The sequence below is a fragment of the Hevea brasiliensis genome, chromosome 3 (genome assembly GCF_030052815.1).
Source record: "Hevea brasiliensis isolate MT/VB/25A 57/8 chromosome 3, ASM3005281v1, whole genome shotgun sequence".
Classification (NCBI taxonomy): domain Eukaryota; kingdom Viridiplantae; phylum Streptophyta; class Magnoliopsida; order Malpighiales; family Euphorbiaceae; genus Hevea; species Hevea brasiliensis.
The window spans coordinates 107869504-107897321 of NC_079495.1; the positions used below are offsets into that span (position 1 = coordinate 107869504).

At 35.1% G+C, this 27818-nt stretch overlaps 4 protein-coding genes and 1 pseudogene across 14 annotated transcripts; 3 read left to right on the forward strand and 2 right to left on the reverse strand.

The window, feature by feature from the left end:
* The first annotated feature begins 358 nt into the window (after window positions 1-358).
* LOC110662553 (transcriptional corepressor LEUNIG) lies at window positions 359-3614 on the forward strand. Of its 4 annotated transcripts, none has more exons than XM_058144476.1 (9): window positions 360-506; window positions 641-687; window positions 787-895; window positions 1176-1285; window positions 1525-1674; window positions 2013-2168; window positions 2308-2424; window positions 2947-3153; window positions 3281-3614. In XM_058144476.1, the coding sequence occupies exons 2-9, from the start codon at window positions 682-684 to the stop codon at window positions 3422-3424; spliced, it is 999 nt and encodes a 332-aa protein (XP_058000459.1). In that variant the 5' UTR covers window positions 360-506; window positions 641-681; the 3' UTR covers window positions 3425-3614. The 4 variants fall into 4 exon arrangements, with proteins under 4 accessions (XP_021677249.2, XP_058000459.1, XP_021677252.2 ...); XM_021821560.2 differs by having other exon boundaries at window positions 362-506; window positions 573-687; XM_021821557.2 differs by having other exon boundaries at window positions 359-506; window positions 573-687; window positions 2947-3614.
* Window positions 3615-7820: 4206 nt separating this feature from the next.
* Window positions 7821-10642, forward strand: LOC110662554 (PRA1 family protein E). Of its 5 annotated transcripts, none has more exons than XM_058144481.1 (3): window positions 7821-8985; window positions 9824-9986; window positions 10129-10642. In XM_058144481.1, the coding sequence occupies exon 1, from the start codon at window positions 8061-8063 to the stop codon at window positions 8685-8687; it is 627 nt and encodes a 208-aa protein (XP_058000464.1). In that variant the 5' UTR covers window positions 7821-8060; the 3' UTR covers window positions 8688-8985; window positions 9824-9986; window positions 10129-10642. The 5 variants fall into 5 exon arrangements, with proteins under 5 accessions (XP_058000464.1, XP_058000463.1, XP_058000462.1 ...); XM_058144480.1 differs by having other exon boundaries at window positions 9858-9986; XM_058144479.1 differs by having other exon boundaries at window positions 9824-10642.
* A 2233-nt stretch (window positions 10643-12875) lies between these two features.
* On the reverse strand, window positions 12876-14362 carry LOC110662555 (probable prefoldin subunit 4). The gene is made up of 3 exons (XM_021821562.2): window positions 14214-14362; window positions 13989-14099; window positions 12876-13312 (listed from the first exon to the last, which is right to left on the reverse strand). The coding sequence occupies exons 1-3, from the start codon at window positions 14220-14222 to the stop codon at window positions 13052-13054; spliced, it is 381 nt and encodes a 126-aa protein (XP_021677254.1). The 5' UTR covers window positions 14223-14362; the 3' UTR covers window positions 12876-13051.
* LOC110662556 (E3 ubiquitin protein ligase DRIP2) lies at window positions 13988-21043 on the reverse strand. Of its 4 annotated transcripts, XM_021821563.2 has the most exons (8): window positions 20536-21043; window positions 19760-19859; window positions 18382-18709; window positions 17757-18259; window positions 17587-17637; window positions 15892-15964; window positions 14214-15519; window positions 13988-14113 (listed from the first exon to the last, which is right to left on the reverse strand). In XM_021821563.2, exons 1-7 carry the CDS (start codon window positions 20651-20653, stop codon window positions 15346-15348), a joined length of 1347 nt encoding a protein of 448 aa, XP_021677255.2. In that variant the 5' UTR covers window positions 20654-21043; the 3' UTR covers window positions 13988-14113; window positions 14214-15345. The 4 variants fall into 4 exon arrangements, with proteins under 4 accessions (XP_021677255.2, XP_021677258.2, XP_021677259.2 ...); XM_021821566.2 differs by lacking the exon at window positions 13988-14113 and having other exon boundaries at window positions 15372-15519; window positions 15892-15978; XM_058144477.1 differs by lacking the exon at window positions 13988-14113 and having other exon boundaries at window positions 15453-15519; window positions 15892-17190.
* A 145-nt stretch (window positions 21044-21188) lies between these two features.
* LOC110662558 (photosystem II reaction center W protein, chloroplastic-like) lies at window positions 21189-22008 on the forward strand (annotated as a pseudogene).
* Window positions 22009-27818: the final 5810 nt, after the last annotated feature.

Below are 27818 nucleotides of genomic sequence, written 5' to 3' on the forward strand. Positions count from 1 at the left end.
AAAAAAAAATCATTTTGTAAATAGTTAAATGAAATTAATTGTTAAATTTTGTTAAATTATCTTATTCTTTATAATAAAGTAATATTTATTTTGTTTTAAATTAAGTAATTATAGGATATTAATATATTTTAACTATAAAATCTAAAAATAAATAAATAATTTTAAATTATTATTTTAATAACATACACTTTTTTCCTATTCATTTAAAACAATGAAAAGAAAAATATTTTTAATTAAATAAGTTAACTTTTTTTTTTAACTTTTATTAGTAAAACACGTTGTATAATTAATTTTACTTGTAAAGAAAAGTATAATTAATTTTATTATTAATGTTATTCAGTGCATTCAATTTACATGTTTTCCTGAGGCACAATAGAATTTTCCTGTCGGCAGATGATAGGGAAGTGAAGGCAGTATGTTTGAAGCGATCCATTGGCTGAAACGAAATCCACGTTACCGATCATGCTAAACCCACGTTACCAATCTTCTCATCGCATTTTTCTTTGGTAAGTAATTCTCAATTAGTCACCTGCCGTTGACTCTTGTTTGTCGTGTACTGATTGCGTTTGTAGATACTGTTTGGACAATCTGAATCAAATTCCATAACCCACCTATAAATTCATCGTCGTCTTGTTCAAAGGACTGTACTTTCTCAAGATTCTCTTCTGGGTTTGATTTGGGATGAAGGTAAATTGATGATCTTTTAGGTAAATGATCATATGGGTTCCTTTACTCATATAACATGTTAATGATTTCTTGCTTCTTTGGAAAAAAAAAAAAATAAAGGTGTCAAGAAACCAGATTGGGAAGAAGAGGAAACATCAAGAGTCATCTGCTAATACCTCAGAAACTGCCCCTGAGGATACTGTTGCTTCTACTATGGATGCCAACGATGGTGATTAAAATTTTTTTTTTTTGGGGGGGACTTTGTTTCCAGTATCTAGGGGTTTTGACTTTGATGCAGTAGTTAGCTGCTTGCTTGCTGATATTTGAACTCTCTCTGAGTATTATTGATGATGATTTGTCCTTCATTCTTTCTTGGTTTTCTCTTCCTTACTTTCAATTTCAATAGGTCAACTAAGAAGGCTTAGAATTAAATGAAATTTAAAACGGGGGTCATGTTTCATCTGCCATGATTTCACCCTCTGATTGTTGAATTTTGCATTTGTTCTCAGGATTCACATTTACTGAAGTAAATTCAGTTAAAGCGAGTTCTATGAAAGTAATCTCTTGCCACTTTTCGGCAGATGGAAAATGGCTTGCTACTGCTGGCCATGATAAAAAGGCAAGTCCTAACTTATGGGAGAAATCAATTTCGCTTCCTCAAAAAAATTTAATTTCTGGAACATTCAATTCCTTGAAAATCTTATTTTACTTGTCAGAAGGCTTGAATCGTTTGTCAGGTTTACTTTGTTGGTATAAACATTTGGAAAAAAAAAAAAAAGAAAGGAAAGAACACGTTCAAAGTCTTATACTAACCAGAGACAGAATGTAATTATACTTGCCTTGTGGTCTGTGATGCAGGCTGTATTGTGGTATACAGATGGATTAAAGCGAAAATCTATATTTGAAGGGCATTCATCTTTGATTACGGATGTCTGTTTCAGTCCAAGCATGCCATATCTTGCAACATCTTCATTCGACAAAACTATAAGGGTCTGGGATGCTGGCAATGTTAGTTGACATAATCTCTCATTTTCTCCATTATAGTTCTCTCATTCGATTATTGCTTCCCTTTGTCTTTTTCCCTTTAAAAAATGATACATTTTTTGCTGGCATGTTGGTTGATATAATCTCTCAGTTTCTCCATTAGAGTTCTCTTCGATTGTTGCTTCCCCTTATCTTTTCCCCTTTAAAAAAATGAGACATTTTTGCTTGTTTGTGCTCGCATGTGTGTGTTTGCTTGTGAAATGGTTATAACATACTTCCCAATAGAGAATATGACTTTTTGTATCCTTTGGGTATTTGCTTCATCAAATTTATGTTGTTGTAGCTTTATAATGGTTTTGCAGCCTCGTAACTCGTTACATACTTTTAGGGGACATTCTACTTGTGTTATGTCAGTAGACTTCCACCCAAACAGAGATGACCTTATATGCTCTTGCGATGGAGATGGTGAGATACGATACTGGAGTATTACTAACAGCAACTGTGCAAGAGTGTTCAAGGTAGAATCTTGTGGACTGAATGGAGGCATTTCTCTATTTCTTTACTTAGTTCTTGACTTTGCTTCCATTTTCAAGGGAGTGCCATTCGGTTTTATGTCTCAGTTGCCCAATGCTTTTTTTTTTTTTTTTTTTTTATTAGGGAGGTTCAGCCCAGATAAGATTTCAACCCCGTCTAGGGAGGTATCTTGCTGCAGCTGAGGATTGTGCTGTGTCTATACTAGATGTTGAGACACAAGCTCGTCGGCATTTATTACAGGTTAGTTTAAAGTTTTATCTTATCCATGTTAATCCTGGGATATGACACCAGCTTTTGGTATGTCATACCTTATCGGATTCATGTGGAGCAGTGATGCTCTATCCTTCTTGAGCCCTTAAAAAGTGATGATTCATAAATCATCATGGTTAAGAATGCTGTTAGAATTTACTTATACATGTCCTTTTTTCCAAAGAAAATCTGCATTGTATGTCGTATATGTGTCGTGGCAAGTATTTTGTGGTGACATATTAGTATACTTTTTCTTTTTTTTTTTTAGTTGCTAATTTATGTTGGTATGGGAATGTGAACTTGTAATAAATTAACAGGAGATAAAAAGCAACAGTGTGGATTTGCATTCATATAGTCTTCTTATAAACACTGATAATAACCTTGATGAGCTGATGAATATGTGAGTCTGTGTGTGTGCTTAGTTTACTGAAGCTCAAAGCAAAGCAAACATGAGCAGCCTTTGCTTACTGCAGTATGGCTGACATTCTAGTGGATATCAACTGCTAACTGTAGGGACATGTTAAACCAATTCATTTTCTGTGCTGGGATCCTTCTGGCGAGTATATAGCATCTGTGAGTGAGGACTTTGTCAGAATCTGGACAGTTGGATCAGGGGATAAGGGAGAATGCATTCATGAGTTGAGTTCTAAAGGCAACAAATTCTACTCCTGTGTTTTTCATCCTACAAACCCTTCATTGCTAATCATTGGCTGTTACCAGGCAAGTAGGAATCTTCATTTGTTGACCACTCTTGCGATAACCCTAAAAATGTTGTCTATAATCTTTGTTGATTATGTTGCTGGTATGGTTTCTATGACTGATATGCAACTCTGGGCATTTACTTCAGTCTTTGGAACTTTGGAACATGACCCAAAACAAGTCTGCGACACTTCCTGCTCATGAAGGATTAATTGCTTCCTTGGCTGTATCAAATGCGACTCGATTGGTTGCTTCTGCTAGTCATGATAAGTTTGTGAAGCTGTGGACTTGACTCTGCTAGTTCATTGTCATTTAAATGCTTCTTGTTTGTTTATTTCGGTTGCTTAATTTCCCCATTTTGTGTTTTAATCAAATCAAGTTCCTAACCTTGAAGCTAACCTTGTTTGTCACATGGCATTGCTTTTAACCGGTAAATGAAGGCTTCTGTGATTTTGTCACTGATAAATCAAATCTTATTCCTCCTCATGTTTCCTGCAAATATCATCAAGTTCTTTTAGCACAATGACTGCAAAATTTCCTTAAATGTAATATAATGCAAAATATTAATAATTTATTATTCTAATGTATTTTTTTATTTTATAATATTTAATTACATATTATAAAAGACCTAGTCATAATCTAATTCGGAATAGGAATTGAATTGAACCAATTCAGAATTGAAATCGAAATCCGTATTAATTGAAATCGAACTTGAACTTGACAATGATTCTAATGATATTCTCACGCTTAATTAATAATTTAAAAACCAAATGAACGGATAGAAGATTTTATTAATAAATTTTGTTATTTTTAAATAAATTTATAAATAAAATTTTATATTGATATTTTATATTTCTATTTTTTTAAAAAAATATTTATGTTTATTCACATAATAATTTTTAATAAGCAGGCAAATTTTGGTAGAAAATAGTTTTGAATTATGAATGTGGGGTGAATATTATTTTGAGTGTGATGATGTACATAAGGATAGCCATAGCCTATAGGTTCACTCAAGCTTAATTTAATTATTATTCTTAATTTTTGAATTTATTAAATTCAATTAAAATTTATTTTAAATTAATTAATTTTATTCTAAATTCAATTATTATAAAATAATATTTAAATTCATTTAGTATTATATTTTAAATAATATTTTATATAAAATATGTTTTTATTAATAATTTATATTTTTAAAAATTTAATAATTTAATAAAATATTTAAATTTTATTTATTTAAAATATAATATATAAAAACTTATACATATTATTATAAAAATATATTTTTTATATTTAAATAATTATTTATATAAATATTATTTTTAATATATAAATTTATTCTAAAGCCAATTAAAATTTATCTTAATTTACTTGAATTTATTCCAAATCTAATTGCTAATTAAATAATATTTGAATCCCTTTGACTTTATATATTTTAATGAATAATTTATTTAAATTTTTATTAATAATTTATATTTTAAAATTTAATAATTTAATAAAATATTTAAATTTTATTTATTTAATTTTAATAATGAGTACTTAATATATAAAACTCGAATCTCAATATAAATATTATTTTTTAAAATTAAGCTTATATAGAGTCCGATTTGTTCTGATAAAATTTGATCAGGTACTAATATATAGGTAATTTAGCTGTACCGAATAATTTAGCTAATTTCGCTAATATATGTATATAAAGAAAATAATGTATAGGCTTGATTAACCCCAATGCGAATATCCATAAGGCATTATTAGGCCGTTATCACGTAATTAATTCCTGAAAAAAAAATGTTACTAAAAAAATTATTATTTAATTTTTATATTTTAAAAAATTAATTATTTTCCATATATATTTTAAAAAATATATTATTTCATCTGTATATTTTACTTTCATTAAATTATTTAATATTTTTATTAAATTTTTTTAATACCTATTAAATTATTACTTATTATTTGATGTCCCAAAATATATCTAACAGGGAGTGAATTGGATTTAAAATAATTTTTTGATTCTTGCTCAAAATTTTTAAAAAATTACAGCTTAGTTCAACCTAATTTTTCTACTGTGAAATGTATATGATATTGCTCAAATAATTAATTGATACAAAGTTGGCTCATAAGTATTCAGTATACTGATCTAACAGGATATATTGACACTCAGTAAAAATTTCAGTAATCTAAATAAAATCACAACATAACAAATAGAGTAGTAAACAAAATATATCAGTTGACAGCAGTATGACAGTGAGTAAATTTCATCAGATCTCAGCATATTCAATAGTAAATAAATTATCTCAGTTTGTAGCAGAGTTAACAGTAAATAGTATTAATTTTTCAACTCGGCAAAAATACTTCAACTACAAATTAAAAGTGCATAAATTTAACACTAAATTTTATAGTGGTTCGGCCTAACAAGTCTACATCCATTCTCTCAAAGATCTCACTTTGAGTATTCGCTCTACTAATCTTCTCTTTTAAAGGTAAGAGACAATAGTTTTTTACAAATATTCACACCAAAGTTTTTACAAGTAACTTCACACTTCTACCAAGTGTTATCCCAAACACTTTTCACAATTAAGTTTCAATAGATGCTTGTATGACCTCTTATAAATATTAAGAAGGTGTTTAAAACTCAATATCACTCAATAAAACAAAATCTATAAAAAAGAGATGAGTATGTAAGCCAATGATGAATAATAAAAACAATTTGAGCACTTTGAATGAAAGTTTTAATGATATTAAAAGGATAGGAACAGTAGAGAGACTTTCATTAAGTATAAAATAACCAACGGTAAGTGTATTTATAGTTTTAGATCATTTCTGGCAGTTTGAGAACTCATTTGAACGTTACAATTTCAAATTTCAAGAAAATAGCCGTTATTTTGTTATTTTCTACGATGTTGTGCAGAGTTGAGATAGTTAGCAAATCAGTTAGCATACCAGAACCAGTAGCAAACCAATTAACATACTAGGAAAACTTTTTTGCATAGCTTTGAAAACTTTAAAACTTTACACTAAATTATAATAAAAATACTTTTAAGCAATTGGTGATTCAAAAACAACTTTTGAAAATTTAGGATAAGAATTTGAGGGATTAAAAATAAGTAACATTGGCTTATACTTCTCAAATATTTTTATACATATTCCTAAATTTTTTAAACTATTCTCAAATTATATGTACTTTCAATTTTGATTTTCAATGCAGCTTGGAAGGTGACCTTTCATTTCTTCTTTATCTTTGATTCATCTTGTGTTATCTTAGGATGTCATTCTTTCTTTAAAACTAGGGGTGAACAGATTTCGGTTTAAACTGAAAAATCGAATCGAATCGAATCAATTCAATTTAATCAGTTCGATTTTAAAATTTAATCGGTTAGGTTCGATTTTATATTATAAAAATTTTGGTTATTTGGGTTCGTTTCGGTTTTGAAGAGAAAAAATCGATTAAACTGAACCGAACCAAATAATAATTTTATATATTCAAATCAAACTAAATCGAACCGACTCGATTTTTTAATTGATTTATTTTTATGAAAAATGTATAAATTATATTTAATTATATATATATAAATTATTTAATTTCATTGATTAATGTTTATTAGGTTTAAACAAAAGTCAAAATTAAATCAAATAACTTAAAAATTAAGTCTAAATTAACAATTAATCAAAAATCAAAACCGATTAGTTTGAACCAAACCAAATCAAAAGAGAGCGGTTCGGTTTGATTCGATTTTCATTCATTTCAATTCTGTTTTTAAAATATGTAATTCAGTTTTCATAATTTAATTCAGTTTGGTTCGGTTTGAATGCTCACCCCTATTTAAAATACAAGTTCATCATTAACTCTATGAATCTTTTTTATCCTTAGAAAAACACAACATTTAAAACAAGGTTAGTTTGATTCTAGTTGAATTTTGTTATTATCAAAATCTATACTCCTTTGAGTTAATGGAGTCAACACTATTCTTATTTAAATGAAATTAATTAATTAATTTTTTTATTTTAAAAATATTACTATTTAATCTTTTTATTTTAGTGAAATTAATTAACTAATTAATTTTTATATTTTAAAGACTCAATATTTTGAAAAACATATTTTTTATAAAAATGAAAATTTTGATAAATAAAAACAAACTACAAATTTTTATAATTTTTTAATATTGTTTAATTATTTTCTTTCAATAGCTTTGATATCAATTTTATGTTTGTTTTGTTGGAAAATAATTTTCCTAAACTAACATCTTGATTACTTGAATATCTAGAAATTAGTTTTTTTATGCGTACAATTTTATATAGATTTTTATCAATAGATAAAAATTAGAGAAAGAATGAAGGAAAAAAAATGTGGATATGGAAGAAAAAATTATAAAGAAAAATAATGAGAGTGATGAAGATAATTTGGGTAAAAATAAATAGTAAAAGAAATTAAAAAGTTAATAAAATTAAATTATAATAATTAATTTGTTATTTTAAAATGTAAGGGTTAATTAATTAATTAATTTTATTAAAATAAAAAATAAATAATAATTTAACTAGAATTTAAATTTTTAATAAAAGTTAATAAAAAAATTGATAAAATAAAATATAAAAATTAAGTAGCATATATTAAAATATATAAATTAATTAATTAATTTTATTAAAATATGAAAATGAAATAATAATTTTACCTAAATAAAATTAAAAAAAAAAGCCTTATTTGGGTTGTGAAATGTAAACGAGAAGCCGCTTCATTCCGAAAGGGGAAAACCGAGCAACTCTTTCTTCCCCATCCATCACCCAGAGAAACCCTAAAAATTAAATCTGGGGTTAGGGTTTCTCTATCTATATTTGTCTCAGTTCTCTCCTTTTTCCCTCGAAATTGAAATCCAAGTTTAGCTTTTTCTGAAAATTTCCAGATCTGGTCAGTTTTTCCTTTTAACAAAATTTGAACTATGTCTCTAAAATCATCCTCCGGTTATGGCACTATCCCTACCACCACCACCACCACCACACAACCCCCACCAAAAACTGCCACCTCCGTTACGTTTATCTCGCGCGGCACCACTGCAACACGAACTGTAATGGCCACTCGACGTCCATGGGCGGAACTTCTCAACCGTTCGTCGTTCTCTCGCCCATATAGCTATGGGGAAGTCGTCTCCCGGATCAAGTACAACGTCAACTACTTTCGAGTAAATTACGCCATGGTATTCCTGTTCATTCTGTTTCTTAGCCTCCTTTGGCACCCCATTTCCATGATTGTCTTCATTATAATTTTCGTCGCTTGGTTTTTCCTCTACTTCTCTCGGGAGGGTCCGGTTGTGTTGTTTAACAGAACTTTTGATGATAGAGTTGTGTCGCCTATTCTTGGATTGGTTACTGTTGTGGCGTTGGCGTTTACCCATGTCGGATTGAATGTGTTGGTGGCTTTGATTGTTGGGGTTGTGGTTGTTGGTGTTCATGCTGCGTTTAGAAAAACTGAGGATTTGTTTCTTGACGAGGAGAGCGCGGCTGAAGGTGGGTTGCTTTCGGTTGTTGGGAGTCAGCCTTTGAGGCCCACAAGTTATACTCGGATTTGAGTGTTTTTAGGTGTTGCTTTGGTGATCTGGAGTTTGTTTGTAATGGGTTTTGGCCTTTTCTTTTTGGTTTGGTGTTTAAATGCTGCTCTGTTGGACATTTAACTTGAGGTTTTACATGCAAAATGATGAGAAAATTGGTTGCTAACAGTTGGATTGGTGCTTTCTTATGGGCCTTTCGGTTTTTCGTTGATTGTTATGTTGTGTTGATGAGGATGAATTGGAAATGCAATGCTGCAAAGCTACAAGAATGCATTTTGAAGATCGAGTTGGGGTTATGTCGGTAGCATCTGAAAAGGAGGTGATTTCTGGTTTTCTTTTTCTTCCCCGAAATTCTTACTTTGGAAAATTAACTTTGTTTTAGTCACTCAATGAGATTACTAATTTGTCAGTTTCGGTTGACTATTAATGAAAAAGTTATAGTTATCTGATTATCTCTTATTTTAGCACTAGTTGGATCATTGAAATGATTAATCCAAAAAAATTCTTGTCTTCTGTCTCTTCTCTCTTTTTTGCTAGTATTCTGATGCATGTCTAACATGGACTTGATATTTTTGTTTGCAGGCAGTTGCATTAGATTCTTGGTTTATTTCAGTTGATAGCTTGTTTGCTTGAAATCAAAATGATATTGGATCTTTGTTTGTTTTATTGGTTGATGGTTATCCTACAAAATTGTCATGATCTATGTTTAATCATCTGTTAGCACAAACTAAAACACTATGATGGTTGATGATGGAATGAAGACTGCAAATGTAACATGGTAAATGAACACTGCAATATCTCTTTGCTCTCCTCTTATGTACATGTTCTTGAACATGAACATATTAGTGAATTGTAATAATTGAACTTTTCAGCATTCATGATATGGAATGTTGGCCATTAGGCTGCCAAAGGAAGAACTCTCATAACTACATAAGGATGTATGACCTATATTCTGTGATGTAGCATTTTAGATACTCAAGTTGATGTTTTTATTAATTTCCTTTAGCTAAAAGGAAGGTCAATTTGCTGTGTTTATTCGTTAAAAATTTCCGATTCTTATTACACAATCTGACACACGGTGGAAAGAACATATGCTAATTCTAATTTGCTCAAGCACCTAGTGTTTTAAGTAATCAGTTCCTTCTAATTATTAATAGTCCCTGCATTGCATGGATTGCTGATATCATTCAGAACAAGAAAGCAAAGGTAGGCTTGGACTGAGGGCCAACTGTGTCTGTGGCGGTGCTAGTCTAGTGAAAGTATGGGACCCAAGAAGAGAGTAGTAGTCCGTTTGCGATGGTGTTGATGCTTTCTGGCCTTGTAAGTCATTACCCTCCTGGGAGGATCTGGGGGTTACTTTTCATTGTACTTTATCGTTATGAATTCGGAAACTTCATGTTTGTGGCCATAGAAAAAAGTGTCAACTTTTACGCCTTGGCTTGTCTGGAAATTTTTCATACAGTGGAGAGCGGCATCCTGGAGTAGAGATCAACTTTCCATCCATTTGGTGTTATTCAATGGCTTTGGTATTGCTGTATCCTTGACTGATCGATCCCATTTTGCTTTTACCGACAAATTTGTGCCTGCTGCTCTGTTATTGGTGGTTTTGGGCATGTATTCGTAGTCTTTTAAGCATAAACTTGCACATCAAGGTGCAGAAGATTTGGCATCATTAGGTTGATATTTCAGTTGCAGGCTAGCAGTGTAGGATGCATCATTGTCAGTTGTGAACAACAGTAAAATAAATGGTGTAAAATACATTTAATTGTGCGCACTCTGAATTGTTGAAAGCTTTAACCTAATATACAAGGTTAAATGTTGAAGTTTTGACATCAATTCGGTTGGGCAAGTTGCCACACTGTCTTTCACGGAATGGTATTAAGCTACTCTTTTGTCTTTCATCATGGAATGGTGTTCAGCTGTCTTGTAATGCACATTCTTTATTCTCCAGTAATTTAAAGATTATTTTCTCAACAGTTATGAGATTTTGGACATCATATTGAGTGTCTTATGTTCAATTTTGTGGTGGTGGTGAGTCCAATGATTATAAATGTGAGCGTCCATGGACGTATGAAATGAATGATTTCTCCTTCTTAATATTAGAATTCCATGTCAAAGGAGTTGGCTGCCATCATGCCATCATTTTTGGCAGATCTCTCCACGTGGGAATACTGAGTTGCTCCACTCTGTAATGGTGTAGCACGCTAGCAGTCCAGTTTAAAATGCGTGCATTGTGCACGAATAAGAAAATCTCCACCTATTTAAGTAATAATTATGCTTATTCTCTGGTAAATGCGTCCACACCACACATATCCCTCGACGATCCGATGGGGCCATTTCCAAATCTTGATTCAACAAAATACTGGGAAAAAAAGAAGGCTATTGCGCAGTGAATTTCTCATAGTTTTATATGATAAAATTTATATCAATTAATAGTTTAAATTACGCAGTTGCATCAAACTTCAAAAAATAATTATCCCGAAGGCCGTGTTAGGCAGACGTAATTCCGCGTGGCATCGGACATGTATGGTTCGAAACAAACAAGCAGTTGAAACTAGTCATGGGCTGTATGTACATCATGGTTTCTGCCGCTTTCCTTTCCTTCGTTTTTGTCTTTACAGGTTCTTGTTTTTTCTTTTTTGCTTCTGCAAATGAGCAAAAATTGGCACATATGCTATCCTGCTATCTGCACATTTCTAAAGGTATCAGCACAGAATCTCAGTATACATGTAAAGGAACCAGACTTGGTAGTGGAAGGAAATTTATTGGGCTGCGAGGACCTGTGTTTAGTAATATGGGATGGGTGGTGCAGTGCTGTATTGCTTCTTCAATGTCAGCTTCATCAGCTGCTAAGCAAGTTTTGGTGGAGGACAGAACCTTTGAAGATAGAGAAGAGCAATTGGAGAATTTGGTGAGTGAGTTTGGATGGAGAGTTAGGAAGCTGGTTAATGATGAATATGAGACGAGGTAAGTAGCTCAAATTCAAGCTGAAGCTTTTCATACCCCTGTGGCTCTCTTTGATGATTTATTCTTCCAACTTTTTAAGGTTTTTCTTGACATCGAAATTTTTAAACCTTAATGTGATTTTTGCTTGGATGATTTGTTCTTTCAATCCATTAAGGTTAAATTAGTCTACTTGTTCTTTTTCCCTCTCTCCCACAGGCTGAAGTGCTCTCTGGGCTTCTTTACAAAACTTAGGAACTCACCTCCAGACAGTTATGCATATATATATATATAGTCTTTAATCTTGATGAATGAAATTCTATCTTTTGTGAAAAATTTCAGCTTTCTGTTGAAAAATCCATTTTAGTCGCATTAATTCACATATCCACTTAAGCCTTCCTAAGTGATAAAGGAATTTAAAAGCTTTCTTAATCTTTTGTTAGGTCAGATTGGTGCTTTGGCTGATTCAACAGAGAACATGACGATTATCTCAACAGATATGCATATTTGGTAGCTGAGCCTGCAGTTGATTCTGATTCTTCCAAGTCTCAAATGAAAAAACTTGTGGGCATCGTGGATGTCACAGCATCGAGAGATGAATCTGTTCTGCAACATCTCAGCGGAGCAGAGGAGTACCTTATGTTTCAGGGATAGCTGTTTCCAAAACTTTCAGGTTTCAAGAAACATTCTGTATCTTTTCTATTAAGGTTTAACATTCCTGTTCATTTGACACGGATTGAGATTTAATAACTAACAGAAGGCAGAAAGTAGGGATTGCACTGCTAAAAGCTTGCGATGTGCTTTCCACTTTGTGGGGTTTCAGGTATCTTGTCCTCCGAGCATATGAAGATGATATGGGTGCTCCGAGATTATATTCAAAAGCAGGTTACAGGGTCGTCTCAAGGGATTCTCAATGGATCACTTGGATCGGAAGAAAACCACGCGTTTTTATGATCAAACAGTATAATCTGCTCAGTTAACATTTCTAGCTTTTCAATCACATTTGTAATCTGCGCATGCAATAAATAGTGTGATTATTTGTAGAGCAAGTAAAATTATTCAACGTAATAGTTTACTTAGAGGTTCAAATACAAATGTATTAAGCTTGCAATTCAATGTTAATGTAGGAATATTACCTCACAAGTCTTGACGAAAGTAAAGACTACTGCCACAACATAAGAGAGCTTAATGAGTTTAACGCTCCCCAAGCGTCAAAGTATCAGATGGGAAAAACTACAGAAGAAACCATCCCACAAAAGAAACATATGAGACTGATAAACATCCATTAAAATATACCATACAATCAACACGCTTACATCCTACAAACTGGAATACACCAGAAAACCACTGGAACGAGACGTTTTTCCTGACATTTCAAAAATGAATGGATGGTTTCCTCAAAGAAGAACATGGAAAAAAAGAGAGCAAAAGGAACAACCCCATTAATCCTCCTCTAAGTTGATGGAGTCCCCAAATTTTCCATACAGAATCTTCTTTAACTCTGCCATCTGTGCCAGGACGGAATCCTTCTCTTCCTCGAGCTTTTCCAAGTTTTTGCTGGTCACCTCCTTCATCTGTTCTATTCTGGTTTCAACTTCTTCCTTTGGAACATGAGCAAAGACTTCTCCTATTTGAAAACGAACCACCTCCTCATCAGCAAGAATCAATTCATTACTGGCATCTTCCAGATTTTCATTTGTTTCCTGAAATGAAAGAGCCACTAAATTAGTGGAGAGGAAACAACTGGGTACAGCTTAACCAAATATAAATCAGTAAACTAGGGGTTATTTTGCCCAGCCAATTGACAAGAAGGGGAAAAAAGTAAAGATCAATAAATGGCCCAAAATTGTCTAAGGAATAAGCCAACGAATATAGTTCCATAAAACAAATCAGTCCACTCAAGCTTGCCTCCGGATCAAGAAGATGAAACACTTCATATCTTTCAGAAACCTTGTCCTAATTCTGTTCTCATTTATAGTTTTTGCCATTAGCTAGCATTTCTTTCGCCATGCTTGTGTAGTTCAATGAAGAACGTTTCTTCAAGTTTACTTGCAAGTAACCTCAATACTTGTTAACAATTCAAATTGAGCTTAAACAGCTCCCAAGCACATGTTATTTTGAGACCCAACACTACCTAACCCCTTCAGCTGCTCAAACTAATCCCATACCTTATCTTCTGTAAGGACCGACTCTGCATAATTAAAATTAAAAACAGTTAATTATTCTTCTTTCGAATTCGATTTCCAGTTTCAGCCCACTTCAATTAACCAAATGCATTTTATGCACATACCATTCAGAATTTCAATTAGGTAATAAGTCAACAAGCATTAAAACACTAATAAAATACCGTGGCTGCGCAGGATAGAGAGAGAAAAGTACCTTGGCGATCTTAATCTCATCCTCAAGCTCGTGAAATCGGTTGTTTAATCGACCGAATTTGTTGATATTCTGCTGATCCTCCCAAGTCACCTCCGTTTCAGATCCCCCACCCTTCACAATCAATCCTATTTATTTAAGCCCAAGGAAGAATTTTTGCGAAGAAAAAGAAAAACTAATTAACATAGAAGATACAAAAGTATGGGGTTTTGCTAGGGTTTTGATTACCTGTTGCATGTTGGTCCCAGAAAGAGAATGATTCAGACTTTCTTGAATCTCCGGACAATCACACCGCCCTCCAGTCCTAAGTTATCAGGCGCTTTGAGTCGGGTCTCAAAGTTCTCTACTTCTTATACCTGACCTCGCCTTTTGCCCACAAGCTATCTCCACTCAAACGGCAAAATTGTACATCACATTTTTCTTTTTCTTCAGATCCTTTTAGAAAATATTTAAAAAATAATTTTATTATTTTAATATTTCAATAATTAAAAATTATTAAATTTAATTTTGCATTAATTTTTGATACACTTTAACTATTTTTTTTTCCAAAAAAATATATTTTGCATTAATTTAGTAAATTAATTTTTCCAAAAAAAATATTAACTATTTTGCATTAATTTTGCATTAATCTAGTAAAGGGTATTACTAGATTAAAGATGCACCTATTAAATCTACAAATATAACTTTTTATTATTTTTAGTTATTATTATTATTATTATTAATGTTGATTATCTATAAATCAGTAAGTAATAAATATTACATTTTCACTAATATTGAAGTTACATAAGCTCATTTTATTTTTTAATGTTGTCAGAAATAAAACATGCACACAATTAATAATGGAAATGGATGACCTATTTTGGAATACATCTTGTAATTTACAGATTTAAACACAATAGAAATAGAATAGACTAATCTTATGAAACAAAGAGGCGATCATCTGCTTCATTTGCAAGATTTAGTGCTTGAGCAAAGATAGGAATGCCAATGGGCAAAACTTGAACTAGATACAACTCCTCTGATTTCATTAATTTATCTTCCAATGGATTCGATCTCACAACTCTGAAAATGACGACTCCATAGCCACTTAAGGTAAAGTTCATTAGTATCTTCAATTGGGTTTTAAACGAAAGAACCAAACAATGGATAGTACAGAGTGCAAACTGTAAATGATGAGGCTAGCCCATAGAATAAATCAAATCAAATATATTCTTACATGTAATCACATGCATGTAACCAAGTATGTGATGGATCCAATGGTCGGGGTAAATACAGCTTCACAAGATCCAACTTTATATATATATATTGCTAGCCGAAGATGTAGATGACCGAAGACAACAAAGAAAGATGCTTAGCTATTTTAAGAAGCTTGAACTTTTCGACAGTATGATAGTATCATTACGAAGTCCTTGGCTGAGGAACCCACTGATGCCGGTACTTTCTTCGAGGTTGACGCCGTCCGAAACCACAAGTCCACCAAGTTGTGTAATTGCAGAGTTGGAAGCACTGGCTGACCCCGACACATTATTTCCACCTGTGCAAAATAAAAGCATCAGCTAGTTTTCATCACGCATGCAGAAAGAACACAAGTTCCAATGTACTCCCTAAAATCTTAACTCCAGCAAGAAGCAAGACAACACAGCTCAAATGCCATGTCCTGCCAAACTTTTTGTGTGCCTGAAATTTACAACCTAATTATTTGTATTGCATTGCAGAAATAAACAGCACATTCCAAGACCCAATAAAAGCAACATCTTTAATTACTATATGCTATTTACGTTTTCTTAATTTCACAAAACCATGTTAAAGAATCAACATAGATAATATGTATAACAAGAAACATTTTCTAAGACATAAAATAAATCCAATCAATATCATCTTTCTGGGAAGGCAAGAGAGAACTAACCTCAGCCTCGTTAGCAAGATCAAGTTTTTTCACAAGATACTTCTGAATGAACGAGACGGGCATTTTACCATCCCTGTGATGGGAAAACTAAGAAGTCAACAAAATATAACTGAGGATGAGCAAATCAATTTTCAAGACAATTAGTAGCTTCTTAATTACTTAGTACTGACCCAAAAAAGTACAACCACACCAACTAACTCAAAGAAAATCAAAATTAAGGACTGAATTTTTGTCAAAACAAGCCAGGTAAAAACAAATGATTAACAAAAAAAAAGTGCATAAACTTTGCCGACATACCATTGTATGCTGGAACCAGTATATCTAAAATTTAGCATATTAAAATAATTCATTAACATGATCCTCCACATTCTAATTTCTAGGCAAACAAATTCTTGAATCATATATTTATATTATCATGGGTGAAAACCATAACCTATGCTCCGAAAATGCAGTAACAATTCAAAAAATTATTGCAGTTTGATATCTTTTTGAAATGAAGACCCAATTTTTTAAACTGAAAATATTACACCAGAATTTCCTTTTACTCCAAAATCTGAATTATTCTGGGGGTACGGCTAACACCTGAATCCCTCAAAATGTATTTGGAGGACAAGTAATTTGAATAATTGAATACTATAATTAAAAAGTTTGTTATTAACAAAAGAGGTTTTCTAGCCTCCATGCAGCAGCTGATATTTGAGAAACCTGAATCATAAATGATATGAAAATCAAAATATAATTAACAAGAGCTAGACCGTTCACTCAGATCATTAAAGAACGTACGAGTTCAACAAATAATAGCATGGCAACTCCATATCTAATTAAACACTTGGGACACTTGGGACACAAGTTCTGCATTAGCAACAAAGGGTACAATTTTTGTCTTCATTCTGTTTAAATAATCAATGAAGATTTCTGGTTACCAACTCCTAAAGACAACTTCATCCTTATTGAGCATTTTGATTTTCCTATGGTGCAAGATAGCTAGCACAAAACTTCCAAATGCTTCAATAACTGTACTTGTGCATAAACCCACGCACGTGATCACAAAAGGAATTAATTAAATCTGATGAAAAAGAAAATACTTCACCATGCCTCTTACAAAACATCCAAATGCTTCAATAACTGTACTTGTGTATAAACCCACGCATGTGATCACAAAAGGAATTAATTAAATCTGATGAAAAAGAAAATACTTCACCATGCTTCTTAATGGATTAGACATTCAAATAATACAAACCACGAAAATTGGTAGATAAACCTTTAAGTTGTATGCAGATCTCCAACTTGTCAATAAAGCTAGTTTTCCAGAAAAAAAAAACATATGAGAAAATTCTAATTTTGCAGTGCTATATTGATCATCAGCTCTATAATCAAAATGGTGTTTGATATGCATCTTAAATATAATGAACACTGGAATCCACAAAGGCATGGTAGCAAAGTACAAGTACACAAGCACTTGGGCATTAGCATGCGAAGGATAGCAATTCTTCCTAGCCATAGTTTTTTTGCTTCCAGCTAAAGTCATTTGATCTTCTGTTTAGAGTTCACATGTACAAAATAGCAACTCTTTATATTGCCTTTTTCAACATTGATAAGTATTCAACAACCAAATGAAGTCACAACACCAAAAAAAAAAAAAAATCAACAAAATGAAACAAATTTTAGACAGGTGATGAGAACAAAGAAACTCACTTAATCCTCAGGTAACATGCAGATATTTGTGGCAAGGAATCATCTCCTTTCCTGAAGCCATTAACCAGAAAATATGAGACTAGCATTGGATCAATCATCAAACCAGCTTCCTAATAATATATTATTATAAAATAACATAAGAAATACAGCCAACCTAAGAAGCAACTTACTGGTCTTCAGAGGCAACTAATGAAAACCAAATTGGACAATTTCTTCTGTTGTTCTTAGCACCTCCAGCATCAAGCATGCGTTGTGCTGAGGCACTTAGCTCTTCAGCCATAGCTGCCCTTTTCCGTGATGCTGTCAATCTTCTACGCTTGACTGATGCATGAAGTGAATTTATCACATTATTATCATCTTGGACTTTCATATCCTGCCCATGCTCCTTATTTTTGGTTTTAGGCATATATACTTCACTTTCATGACCATTGGGGGAATCTGCTCTGGACTTCGTTCCAGGTGACTGGAATTCACTACTGGGTGCACTAAGTAGTTCTGATTTGGCAAGAGAGAGCCCTTGCAACTTTGACTTTGAGGACTTGCTTCTGTTAGCAGCTTCAACAAGACAATTTAAGGGAGTCCATAAATCAGCTTTCCCTTCTATTATTTCTACATCATCTTCTGGTTCTTCCTTATGCTTTAGTGTTTTAAGAGGGTCACCAACAGAAGAATCCTGCATCAAATTAATAAGAAGAAAAACTATTAATAAAGTAAAGAAGGATTTTAGCGGCAGGAGGTAGCTAAAAAAGAATCAAGTAATTAAAGCACAAAACATGAAATTCCCGTTTCCTTTACCTGCCTTTTATTTTGAATAATTTTATTAGGAGTCTCAGGAGAGCTTGAGCTCATTGGATGATCTTCTGCAGAATCTTCTTTTTTATTGGATTCATCAACAGTAAAACTGCATCGTAAAGCAGCAGCTTTTCTTGCACAAGCTTTAGACCTCCTTCCCGTCAAGCCAGTTTGCATGGGCACTTTGGGAGTGCTAACCACCAATGATGACAATGATCTCTCCTTTCTTTTTGCTGGCAATGCAATTGAAGGCATAACTTCAGGGGCCTTAATTTTTCTTCTTTTAAAAGGAAATATTTTGGCCCTTATATCTTGCAAATTATGGTCTGGCCTGCACAAAATCAAGAGATATGCAAAAAAAAGTGAGCGCTTGCTAACACAAAAACTTGAGACCTGGGAGCATATTTTCTTTTATAGATGAAAAAGTTCAAACATTTGCCATATCTGTTAGAATTCTTGTCATGTGAGGCATACAAACATACAATTAGTGAAAAAATAACATCAAATAAGTGTGCGCAGTTAGCCTAAATTGTTAGAAAAACATTATATCAAACCAACTCAAAGTCAGATGAGAGGTCACTTTAGAATTTAGTAATATTTGACAAAGCAAAGACATCTAATACTGCAGAAGTGGTTTTAAGACTTCTGTTAAAACGTTAGTAATATTAATATCTAATGCAATCATAATGTCCATACAAAGCTAGTAAGATATCACCTCATCCATGCATATTAAGTAAAAATGGCATTAGCAGCAGCACAGGACCATGGAAAAGATGGTACAAAGAACTAGTGTGATAAACAGAAGGGCATCATGATTTATAGCTAAGAAAAACAGCACTAAAGCAGATCCTCTGGTTTCAATAGATAAAATTACATTCTGCACAGTGTTGTTGATCTTTAATATCCCTCCATCACTGGACCCAAATAAAGGAAACAGAAACTAATCGAACAAATATTAACTTAAGAAGTTCAAAGTAACACCTCAATTTAGAGCACATATGAAGGGTAGGAAAGGAAAAGGAGGAGAAAATCCTAGGATTCAAGAGATCTTTTTTTAAAAGAAAATTAAAAAAAAAAAAAAGAACCCGCAATTTGGGCCAAAAACCAAATAGTAAACTAAATAACACCTGCTTAGGCCATTGTTGAAGTTCAAAACTCTCAAGGTAGTTAATGCATCTGATCAATCAATAACTTACTTCACTCATGAACCAGCAACAAATTCCAAAACATCTTTGGAACCAACTACTTCATGCATTTAGCAATATACAAAAAGCCTTGTGCTTTAGGAAGAAGTTTACATGAGTGCCAATTCTAACCACAAAAGAATGTGCCTGTAAGCATACGGGTGTGAAACTTGGCTCTGATTTAGAAAAAGACTAACCTCAGTTTCTCCACAGGCAGACGGCCCAGATCAATATTGCATACAGGACAGCAGTCTACCTCTTCATCTGAGAGCTTTTCATATATACACTTCCTGCAAACTGGTTTAGACAATGAATCAGAAACATGAAGGTAAAATTTTGTTTCATAAAAAAGATGTCAACAATCATTTATTAAATTGCAGATACATTGTAACTGTTTCATTTAACAACAAACTAATATGTTTCTTTTGTTTAACAGAGAGGCATTTGAGATTCTTCCTCGATGCAATATAACAACTTCTACGTATTTATATTTTCTGTTAGACTATGATTATAACTATAGCTCCGTATAGGATCACGAAATTGTCGTGCACGAAATATTCAAAGATTGAACGAGAATTATCAACAAAGGCCGGGACACATAAGATACATAAAACCGAACTCATAAACTCAGTCTACACATGCAAACACCAAAAGTAATACGTAAATAAACAAGAATTAGGACAGTGGAACAAGAAATAAGAATAATTATGCTCAAATAATAGAAGTCAATCCATAAATCGTAAAACAAGAGCAACCCCATATGAATTGAAGATGATGGATTTACGAAACTGGAACATCAACGTAGAAAAGCAAGGAAATTGAGAAATTACAAAGCAATGCAAAAAAATCCCAGATCACGAAACTACAAAGCACGAACAATCCAGATCGTAAGATGCAATTTACGAACAAGACATCCGCAGATCGAAATCATTAGAGAAAAGACAAAATTAAGGAGATATAAAGAGAAACATACACGTATGAAGACACATAGATATAGTGGTAGCATCCCTTAGCAACTTCTTACAAAGAGGACATGTCATGCATGTCTGGAGTGTCTCACTCTTTACTTTCACCACCTGTCCAGCCAACATCTCTCCCTCGCTGTACACTACATTACACCGCAAAAAGAAAATCTAGAAACAAAAAGGTAAGGAATCGGTGAAGAAAGAAAGATCTAAAAAGGAGTGAAGAAATTGGAGATTGGCGTAGGCGCGGGGTTCTGTGGGATTTTAGGACAAGGGACAAAGGAGGATGTTTTGGTTCTACTGTCTGCTATTGCTGTTGTGTCGTAGTTTGTTGCGGTTAAGACTTGAAGTATGTCCTTGGTTTTTGGATGTTTTTAGTTTCGACGAAATAACATGAAAAACATCGGAAGCGTGTAAATGCGAAACACGCCGAGTTCGCGTTCGATCTTTGGTTTTTCCGGCACTTGGGATGGGAGTCACATTTTGTCTTGGGATAATGTGCGCCTCAGCGTGTCTTCTTTCTTAACCTGCGCTTGCTTTCTCATGTCAATGCCGACTACGTGTCAACTGCGCTGGCTGAAATAACGTAGTGTTTTCCGGAACAATTTTTAAAATTGTTTTATGGGCTGTGGCCTATCCATCGACCCACTAGGCCGGGCCCATCATAGTCCCATGAATTTATGAGCACAAGCTGTCCTGTGAGATGTAATGACACATGGAACACCAATATTGGTTATGAAAAGATTAGGATATAAAATTTCTGGATATTATCCAACACTTGATTTGTGTCGGTTTATATGGTAGTAGCGGTGCTCAATTACAGTAATTCTTCCAAATTTGTTGCCAATTTCTCAAATTGTTTCATTGTCCGTCTGGAAAATGGCCACCCTTACAACCTCCAAGTTGCCAACATTCTTTGCCCCTACAAGCTTCAACAAAACAGCCCGGATTCACTCTACTCCTATTCTTGGTAAGACATTATCTTAAACTTGTTTTAGATAAAGTGCTATGCATTTTCTGGAATTGTATACTTTATATGTAAACTTAATATATGTAAACTTTTACTTACATTTGGAATTGTGTTGTTGATATATAGGGTTGCCAGTGATGGCAAGAAGAGGGTGCAGGGTTAGATGCAGCATGGAAGAGAAGAGGCAAGAATCAACAACGGCATAAACACAAGCATGGTTTTGTCGATGATGGCAGCAGCAGCAACAATGGCAGGACCAGCAGTGGCATTGGTGGATGAGAGAATGAGCACAGAAGGGAAAGGACTTCCCTTTTGTTTAAGCAACAACCTTCTTGGGTGGATACTTCTTGGTGTGTTTGGTTTAATTTGGTCCTTCCACGCCGTCTACACTTCTACTCTTGAAGAGGATGATGATTCTGCTTTGTCCCTCTAAATGCTTTGCCCTACCCTTCCACTGTGTAACAAATGTATAAATTTGCTTCAAAATGGAATGCTTTAACATTTTCCTTAATTGCACTATTATTGTTATTATTTGTCACAATCCAACCTATGGGCCGGACCGGCACTAGGACCTGGGCCAGCTTAAAGCCCCCGAGACCCGTAGTAAGCCTAACTATTCATTAATCCAATTCTAAGGCCCATTTGAGCTCAATTTCAAGAAACCAACCGGACAGAGTCCGGCCATAAAGTGGATCTTTCAACGGGGAGTTTTTGACTCACCCGACCTGTAAACAAAATATATCATCAATTGGGGAGCTCAGCTAACCCTCCACATACTCAAATCAACATAAAGATAAATGGGAGCTCAGCTCCCTCATCCAGTCCATCAAACATGCATATAATAATTTTACAGGTCCACATAACAATTTATATTACAGACCCGAATCATTTAAATATTTCTAACACATGCGAAAATTCTAGGAGTAAATAAAATTACACAAATATTGATGAACAACCTGCGGAGGAGAAAAGCAGGTTAACCACAATAAAATCCTCCTGTAGCCTGAAAAAAATGTTGAACAGGAGTGAGCGTTCGACTCAAAGAGTAAAATATCAATTTTAACCATAATCTCTATAACTATCTAAAACTAATGCACCCTATAGAGTGAAATGTAACACCAGCAATAATTTCACATCATAACATCAAAAAGGTAATTTGGAGCACGCACACACCCAATAATATCAATCATAATATATGGGAGCTGATCCCCTATACAGCTCTCTTAATTCCAACTGTGCCAGCGAAGAACTCAGCTCGGACTTCCACTTAATAATCAAATCGGGGTTCCAACGAAGAACTCAAGCCGTGTCTACCCCGAAGGACCGGGTCCCAGCGAAGATCTCAAGCCGTGTCTACCCGTCTTATCCATAGTCCACACCACATTACACTCCCGCCAACGCACGCACACTGCTCCAAATTGCCACAACAACATACATGGCACTTTCACAGTTATGAATGCAACATAAATCGTGCATAAAGTTTATCTACATAGATATATGCATATAAGTGATGCATGGGCATGCTTGAACATATAATAATAGTGAAATTATAATTAAAATTAATATTTTACTCACAGACTTGACAACGGTCACTGTGGCGGCTGGACGGAGGAAGAAGGTTGTCCCAGCTCACCTGACAATTACATTACATTATTTAATACAAGTGACTCAATACAAATCAAGAAAAGACCAAATACGTCCTAAGTCGTGCCGAAAATCCGGCAGAGTCTCCCCTATACCTAGGACCTACCCAACCTGCAAAAGGGCTCAAAACACACTTCTATATTCGCAACTCATATAGCCACAATTCAATCACATCACACAGCCCCTCCTGGGCCCATCAAATCAGTCATCCATCACAATATGTAAAATTTTAATTTAGTCCTTATAATTGATCATTTTTGCAAAAACTATCCAAACAAACTCTAAAAATTCTAAAACTTTGCCCCGTGGTCCTTAGCAATATTACTAGGCTATTGCAAAAAGAATCATAATTTTCTGAGCTATCACGAATATTTTATGAATTTTTAATCCTATTTAAGCACTAGAAAATTACGAAAAAGTAAGGTTCGGGTTTTCCTTTGCCGATTCCGACTTCGGGAACGCGCTCGGGATGTCTGACAATGGTGGGGTGGCCAAAACCTCGATCCAATTCAGGTCTGTCTGGCCGGAAATTAACAGACCCGGACAACTGTCGAATTTCCGCAAATTGAGGATACCTACACGAAGCCCACAACACGGGGGTTAGTATATAAATTTTACGAAATTTTCTAAGCTCATTTAATGCTCGAAAAAATACTGCGAAATTCCGTGGGACCCACCGAAAAACGGTGTCGGAAAAATTTGAAATTTATGTCGCCGCGAAGCTCTCGATGAGTGGAGCACTCTGGTACTCTCGGTTTTCTCGTGGGCTTCACGGTTTGTGAGAAATCTAACCCAAAAATCAAAATGGGCTAAAATTTCTCGGGCAAAAATTGGACAAACCGCTCTATGGATTTCGGTGTTCTTAGTGTCTATGGAAAGCTCTCGACGAGTAGATGAGCTTAGACACAAGACCCGGTCCGATTGGTGGCCGGATCGGCCGGATTTTGGTAGGGAAGACTAACGGTTGCGCGCATGCGCGTCGCTTCAGGAGCCGTTTTCCGGCGTTCCAGGCTACGGCCGACCATGGGGGAGGGGTGAGGCGGCGCGTCGGTGAGCTGGGCTGGCAGAGGAGGTGGCGGCGCGGCAAGGGGAAGAGGGAGGAGAGAGAAAAAGAGAGAGAAAGGGAGGAGGAGAAACGCGCGCGGGAGAGAAAGAAAAAGGAAGAAGAAGGCCGGTCCGATTCAATCGGTCCGGTTTGATTCGATCGGTTCAATTCAGAATACAAAATTTTAAATTTTTTACTCTGCCTCGGGACCGAAAACGATGTCCAAAAATTTCGAAAAAAATTTCAGAAAACTCAGAAAAATTCGTAAACTCCAAATATATTTTTAGTTTTGCCACGTGGTCTTTAAATAAATTTTTAAAAATCATCAAAGTTTATATTTTCGAAAAATCAAACCCGATTTTTAAAATCCGAAAAATCTCAAATAATTTCTTAAAATTTAAATAAAATTAAAATATCAATAATACTTATAAAATAATAAAATTTAAAATTTTGGGGTGTTACATTCTTCCCCCTTACAGAAAATTCGTCCTCGAATTTTACACAAGGCAGAATTAGGTACAAGATTACACATTGAACAGATAAGAGTACTTGTTACGCATGTCCCGTTCTGACTCCCAGGTGCACTCTTCCACTGACTGACTCCTCCACAAAACCTTAACCATAGGGATCTGTTTTGATCTTAGCTGTCTCACTTGGTAGTCCACTATGGCTACAGGTTGCTCCTCAAATGTCAAGTTCTCTTTTAGTTCTATTACATCCGGCTGTAGTACATGAGAAGGATCTGGAATGTATTTCCTGAGTATGGAGATGTGAAACACAGGATGAACATGAGAAAGGTTGGGTGGTAGCTCCAACCGGTAGGCAACTGCTCCAACTCTATCAGTAACCTCAAAAGGTCCGATATACCGAGGTGCCAACTTGCCCTTCTTTCCAAATCTCATAACTCCCTTCATTGGAGAAATCTTCAGGAATACATAGTCGCCTACTACAAACTCCACATCCCTCCGTCTGGAGTCTGCATAACTCTTCTACCTACTGAAAGTTGTTTTCAATCGTTCCCTAATTAAAGGAACTACCTCTGAAGTGTATTGCACTAGGTCTACATCATGCACCTTCGTTTCTCCCATTTCCGTCTAACACAGAGGAGACCTACACTTTTTTCCATATAGTGCCTCATAGGGTGCTACTCCTATGCTGGAATGGTAACTGTTGTTGTAGGAAAACTCTACCAAAGCTAGCTAATCATCCCATTGACCTCCAAAATCCAAAACACTCATGCGAAGCATGTCTTCCAGTGTTTGGATTGTCCTTTAATTTGTAAATGCATGCGAGGGTGGAAAGCAGTACTAAAGTTCAACTGTATGCCAAGTGCCTCCTGCAGCTTCCTCCAAAACCGAGAAGTGAACTGGAGCCCTCTGTCAGATATTATGGAAGCCGAAACTCCATGCAATCTGACTATTTCTAGAATGTAGAGTCGGGCACACTGTGCCACAGAATATGTAGTCTTCACAGGCAAGAAGTGAGCTGATTTGGTTAGACGATCTACAATTACCCATATCGAATCATATCCTCGCGTGATGCAGGCAACGATCACAAAATCCATAGTGATCATGTCCCACTTCCATTCTGGGATAGGGAGCTCTTGCAGCTTTCCTAACGGTCTCTGGTGTTCAAACTTCACCTTCTGACAAGTCAAGCACTTGGACACGAAGTCTGCTATGTCTCTCTTCATGCCATTCCACTAATAGCTATCCTTCACATCATGGTACATCTTGGTGGAGCCTGGGTGGACATTGTACAGTGTATAGTGTGCCTCTTGCATGATTTCATTTCTGAGATTGTCCACATTGGGCACACATATCCTAGAACCTTGCATAAGGGCGCCATCATTGGCAAACCCGAACTCACCACCTTCACCTTGCTGTACTCTTTCTATGATCTTCATCAATTGTTGGTCTCTGTGCTGGGAAACTCTAATTACATCGCAAGTCCGCCTCACCGAAAAATGAGCCAACAACACCCCTCATCTGAAAGATCTAGGATTAAACCTTGATCCATTAACTCATGTACTTCCGAATCAACGGTCTTTTCTCTGTGAAATGTGCGCAAATCGCGGAAGATTTTCTGCTCAAAGCATCTGTTACTACATTGGCCTTCCCAGGGTGGTACTAGATAGTGCAATCATAATCTTTCAGAAGTTCCATCCATCTCCTCTGTCTCAAGTTTAACTCCCTCTGTTGGAAGATGTACTTCAAACTCTTGTGATCGGTGTATATCTCGCACACTTCACCATACAGGTAGTGTCTCCAGATTTTTAGTGTAAAGACTACAGCCACCATTTCCAAATCATGGGTGGGGTAGTTCTGCTCATGCCTCTTCAGCTGTCTTGAAGCATAAGCCACTACTTTTCCATTCTGCATCAAAACACACCCTAGGCCAACTCTGGAGGCGTCACAGTACACGGTGTATCCTTCACCACTCATAGGTAGTGTCAACACAGGGGTGGTGGTTAGACACTCCTTAAGCTTCTGGAAGCTCTTCTCACAGTCATCTGTCCAAATGAATGGAACATTCTTCCGACTTAACTTAGTTAGGAGAGCCGCTATCCTGGAAAAATCTTGCACAAAACGCCTATAGTAGCCAGCTAGACCCAGAAAACTTCACACCTCAGTGACTATTGTAGGCCTAAGCCAATCAGTTACAGCTTCAATTTTCTTGGGATCCACTCGAATACCTTCACTAGAAACCATGTGTCCCAAGAATGAGATGCTTTCTAGCTAAAATTCACATTTTGAAAATTTAGCATATAGCTGGTGCTCCCTCAAAGTCTGCAACACCATTCTCAAGTGCTACACGTGTTCTTCCTCGGTCCGAGAGTATACCAAAATGTCATCTATGATACGATGACAAAATGGTCCAAAAATGGCTTGAACACCCTGTTCATCAAGTCCATGAAGGCTGCTGGTGCATTAGTGAGTCCAAAAGACATCACCAAGAACTCATAATGACCATATCTTGTCCTGAATGCCATTTTGGACACGTCCTCATTCCTGATTCTCAACTGATGGTAGCCTAATCGCAGGTCTATCTTGGAAAAGAATCTTGTCCCTTGGAGCTGATCAAACAGATCGTCGATCCAAGGAAGTGGATACTTGTTCTTCATAGTCACCTTGTTCAGCTGTCTATAGTTAATACACAATCTCAATGATCCATCCTTCTTTCTTACAAATAGAACAGGAGCACCCCAGGGTGAAGTGCTCGGACGTATGAAACCCTTGTCCAAAAGCTCCTATAGTTGCTCCTTTAACTCTTTCAATTCTGCTGGTGCCATCCTGTAAGGCGGCATTGATATGGGGTTTGTACCCGGCACAATATCAATGCAAAACTCTATTTCTCTTCCTGGTGGTAACCCTGGAAGCTCTTCAGGGAAGACATCCATGAATTCTCTGACAACAGGAACATTTTCCATGTTGACACCTTCTACAGATGTATCTCTCACCAATGCCAAATACCCTTGGCATCCACGCCTCAACATTTTTCTAGCACTAATTGCTGACACCAAGTTATATGGAGCCACGCTCCTGTCACCATCAAAGCTAAACTCTTCCACACCGAGTATGTGGAAATACACCTTTTTGTTCCTGCAGTCTAAAGTGGCATAATGAGTTGCC

What these genes read in the sequence shown, in the direction of transcription:
- LOC110662553 (XM_021821557.2), top strand. An exon ending in GGGTCTGGGATGCTGGCAAT is followed by an intron (nt 1,675 to 2,012) that starts GTTAGTTGACAT and finishes ATGGTTTTGCAG; the next exon opens with CCTCGTAACTCGTTACATAC. An exon ending in CTCGTCGGCATTTATTACAG is followed by an intron (nt 2,425 to 2,946) that starts GTTAGTTTAAAG and finishes TGCTAACTGTAG; the next exon opens with GGACATGTTAAACCAATTCA.
- LOC110662554 (XM_058144479.1), top strand. Translation starts at nt 8,061, where the DNA reads ATGTCTCTAAAATCATCCTCCGGTTATGGCACTATCCCTACCACCACC.
- LOC110662555 (XM_021821562.2), bottom strand. An exon ending in ATGAGATTAAGATCGCCAAG is followed by an intron (nt 13,313 to 13,988) that starts GTACTTTTCTCT and finishes CTTTCATTTCAG; the next exon opens with GAAACAAATGAAAATCTGGA.
- LOC110662556 (XM_021821563.2), bottom strand. Translation starts at nt 20,653, where the DNA reads ATGTTGGCTGGACAGGTGGTGAAAGTAAAGAGTGAGACACTCCAGACA. An exon ending in TTATTCAAAATAAAAGGCAG is followed by an intron (nt 18,260 to 18,381) that starts GTAAAGGAAACG and finishes AATTTGATGCAG; the next exon opens with GATTCTTCTGTTGGTGACCC. An exon ending in TTAGTTGCCTCTGAAGACCA is followed by an intron (nt 17,638 to 17,756) that starts GTAAGTTGCTTC and finishes TAATGGCTTCAG; the next exon opens with GAAAGGAGATGATTCCTTGC.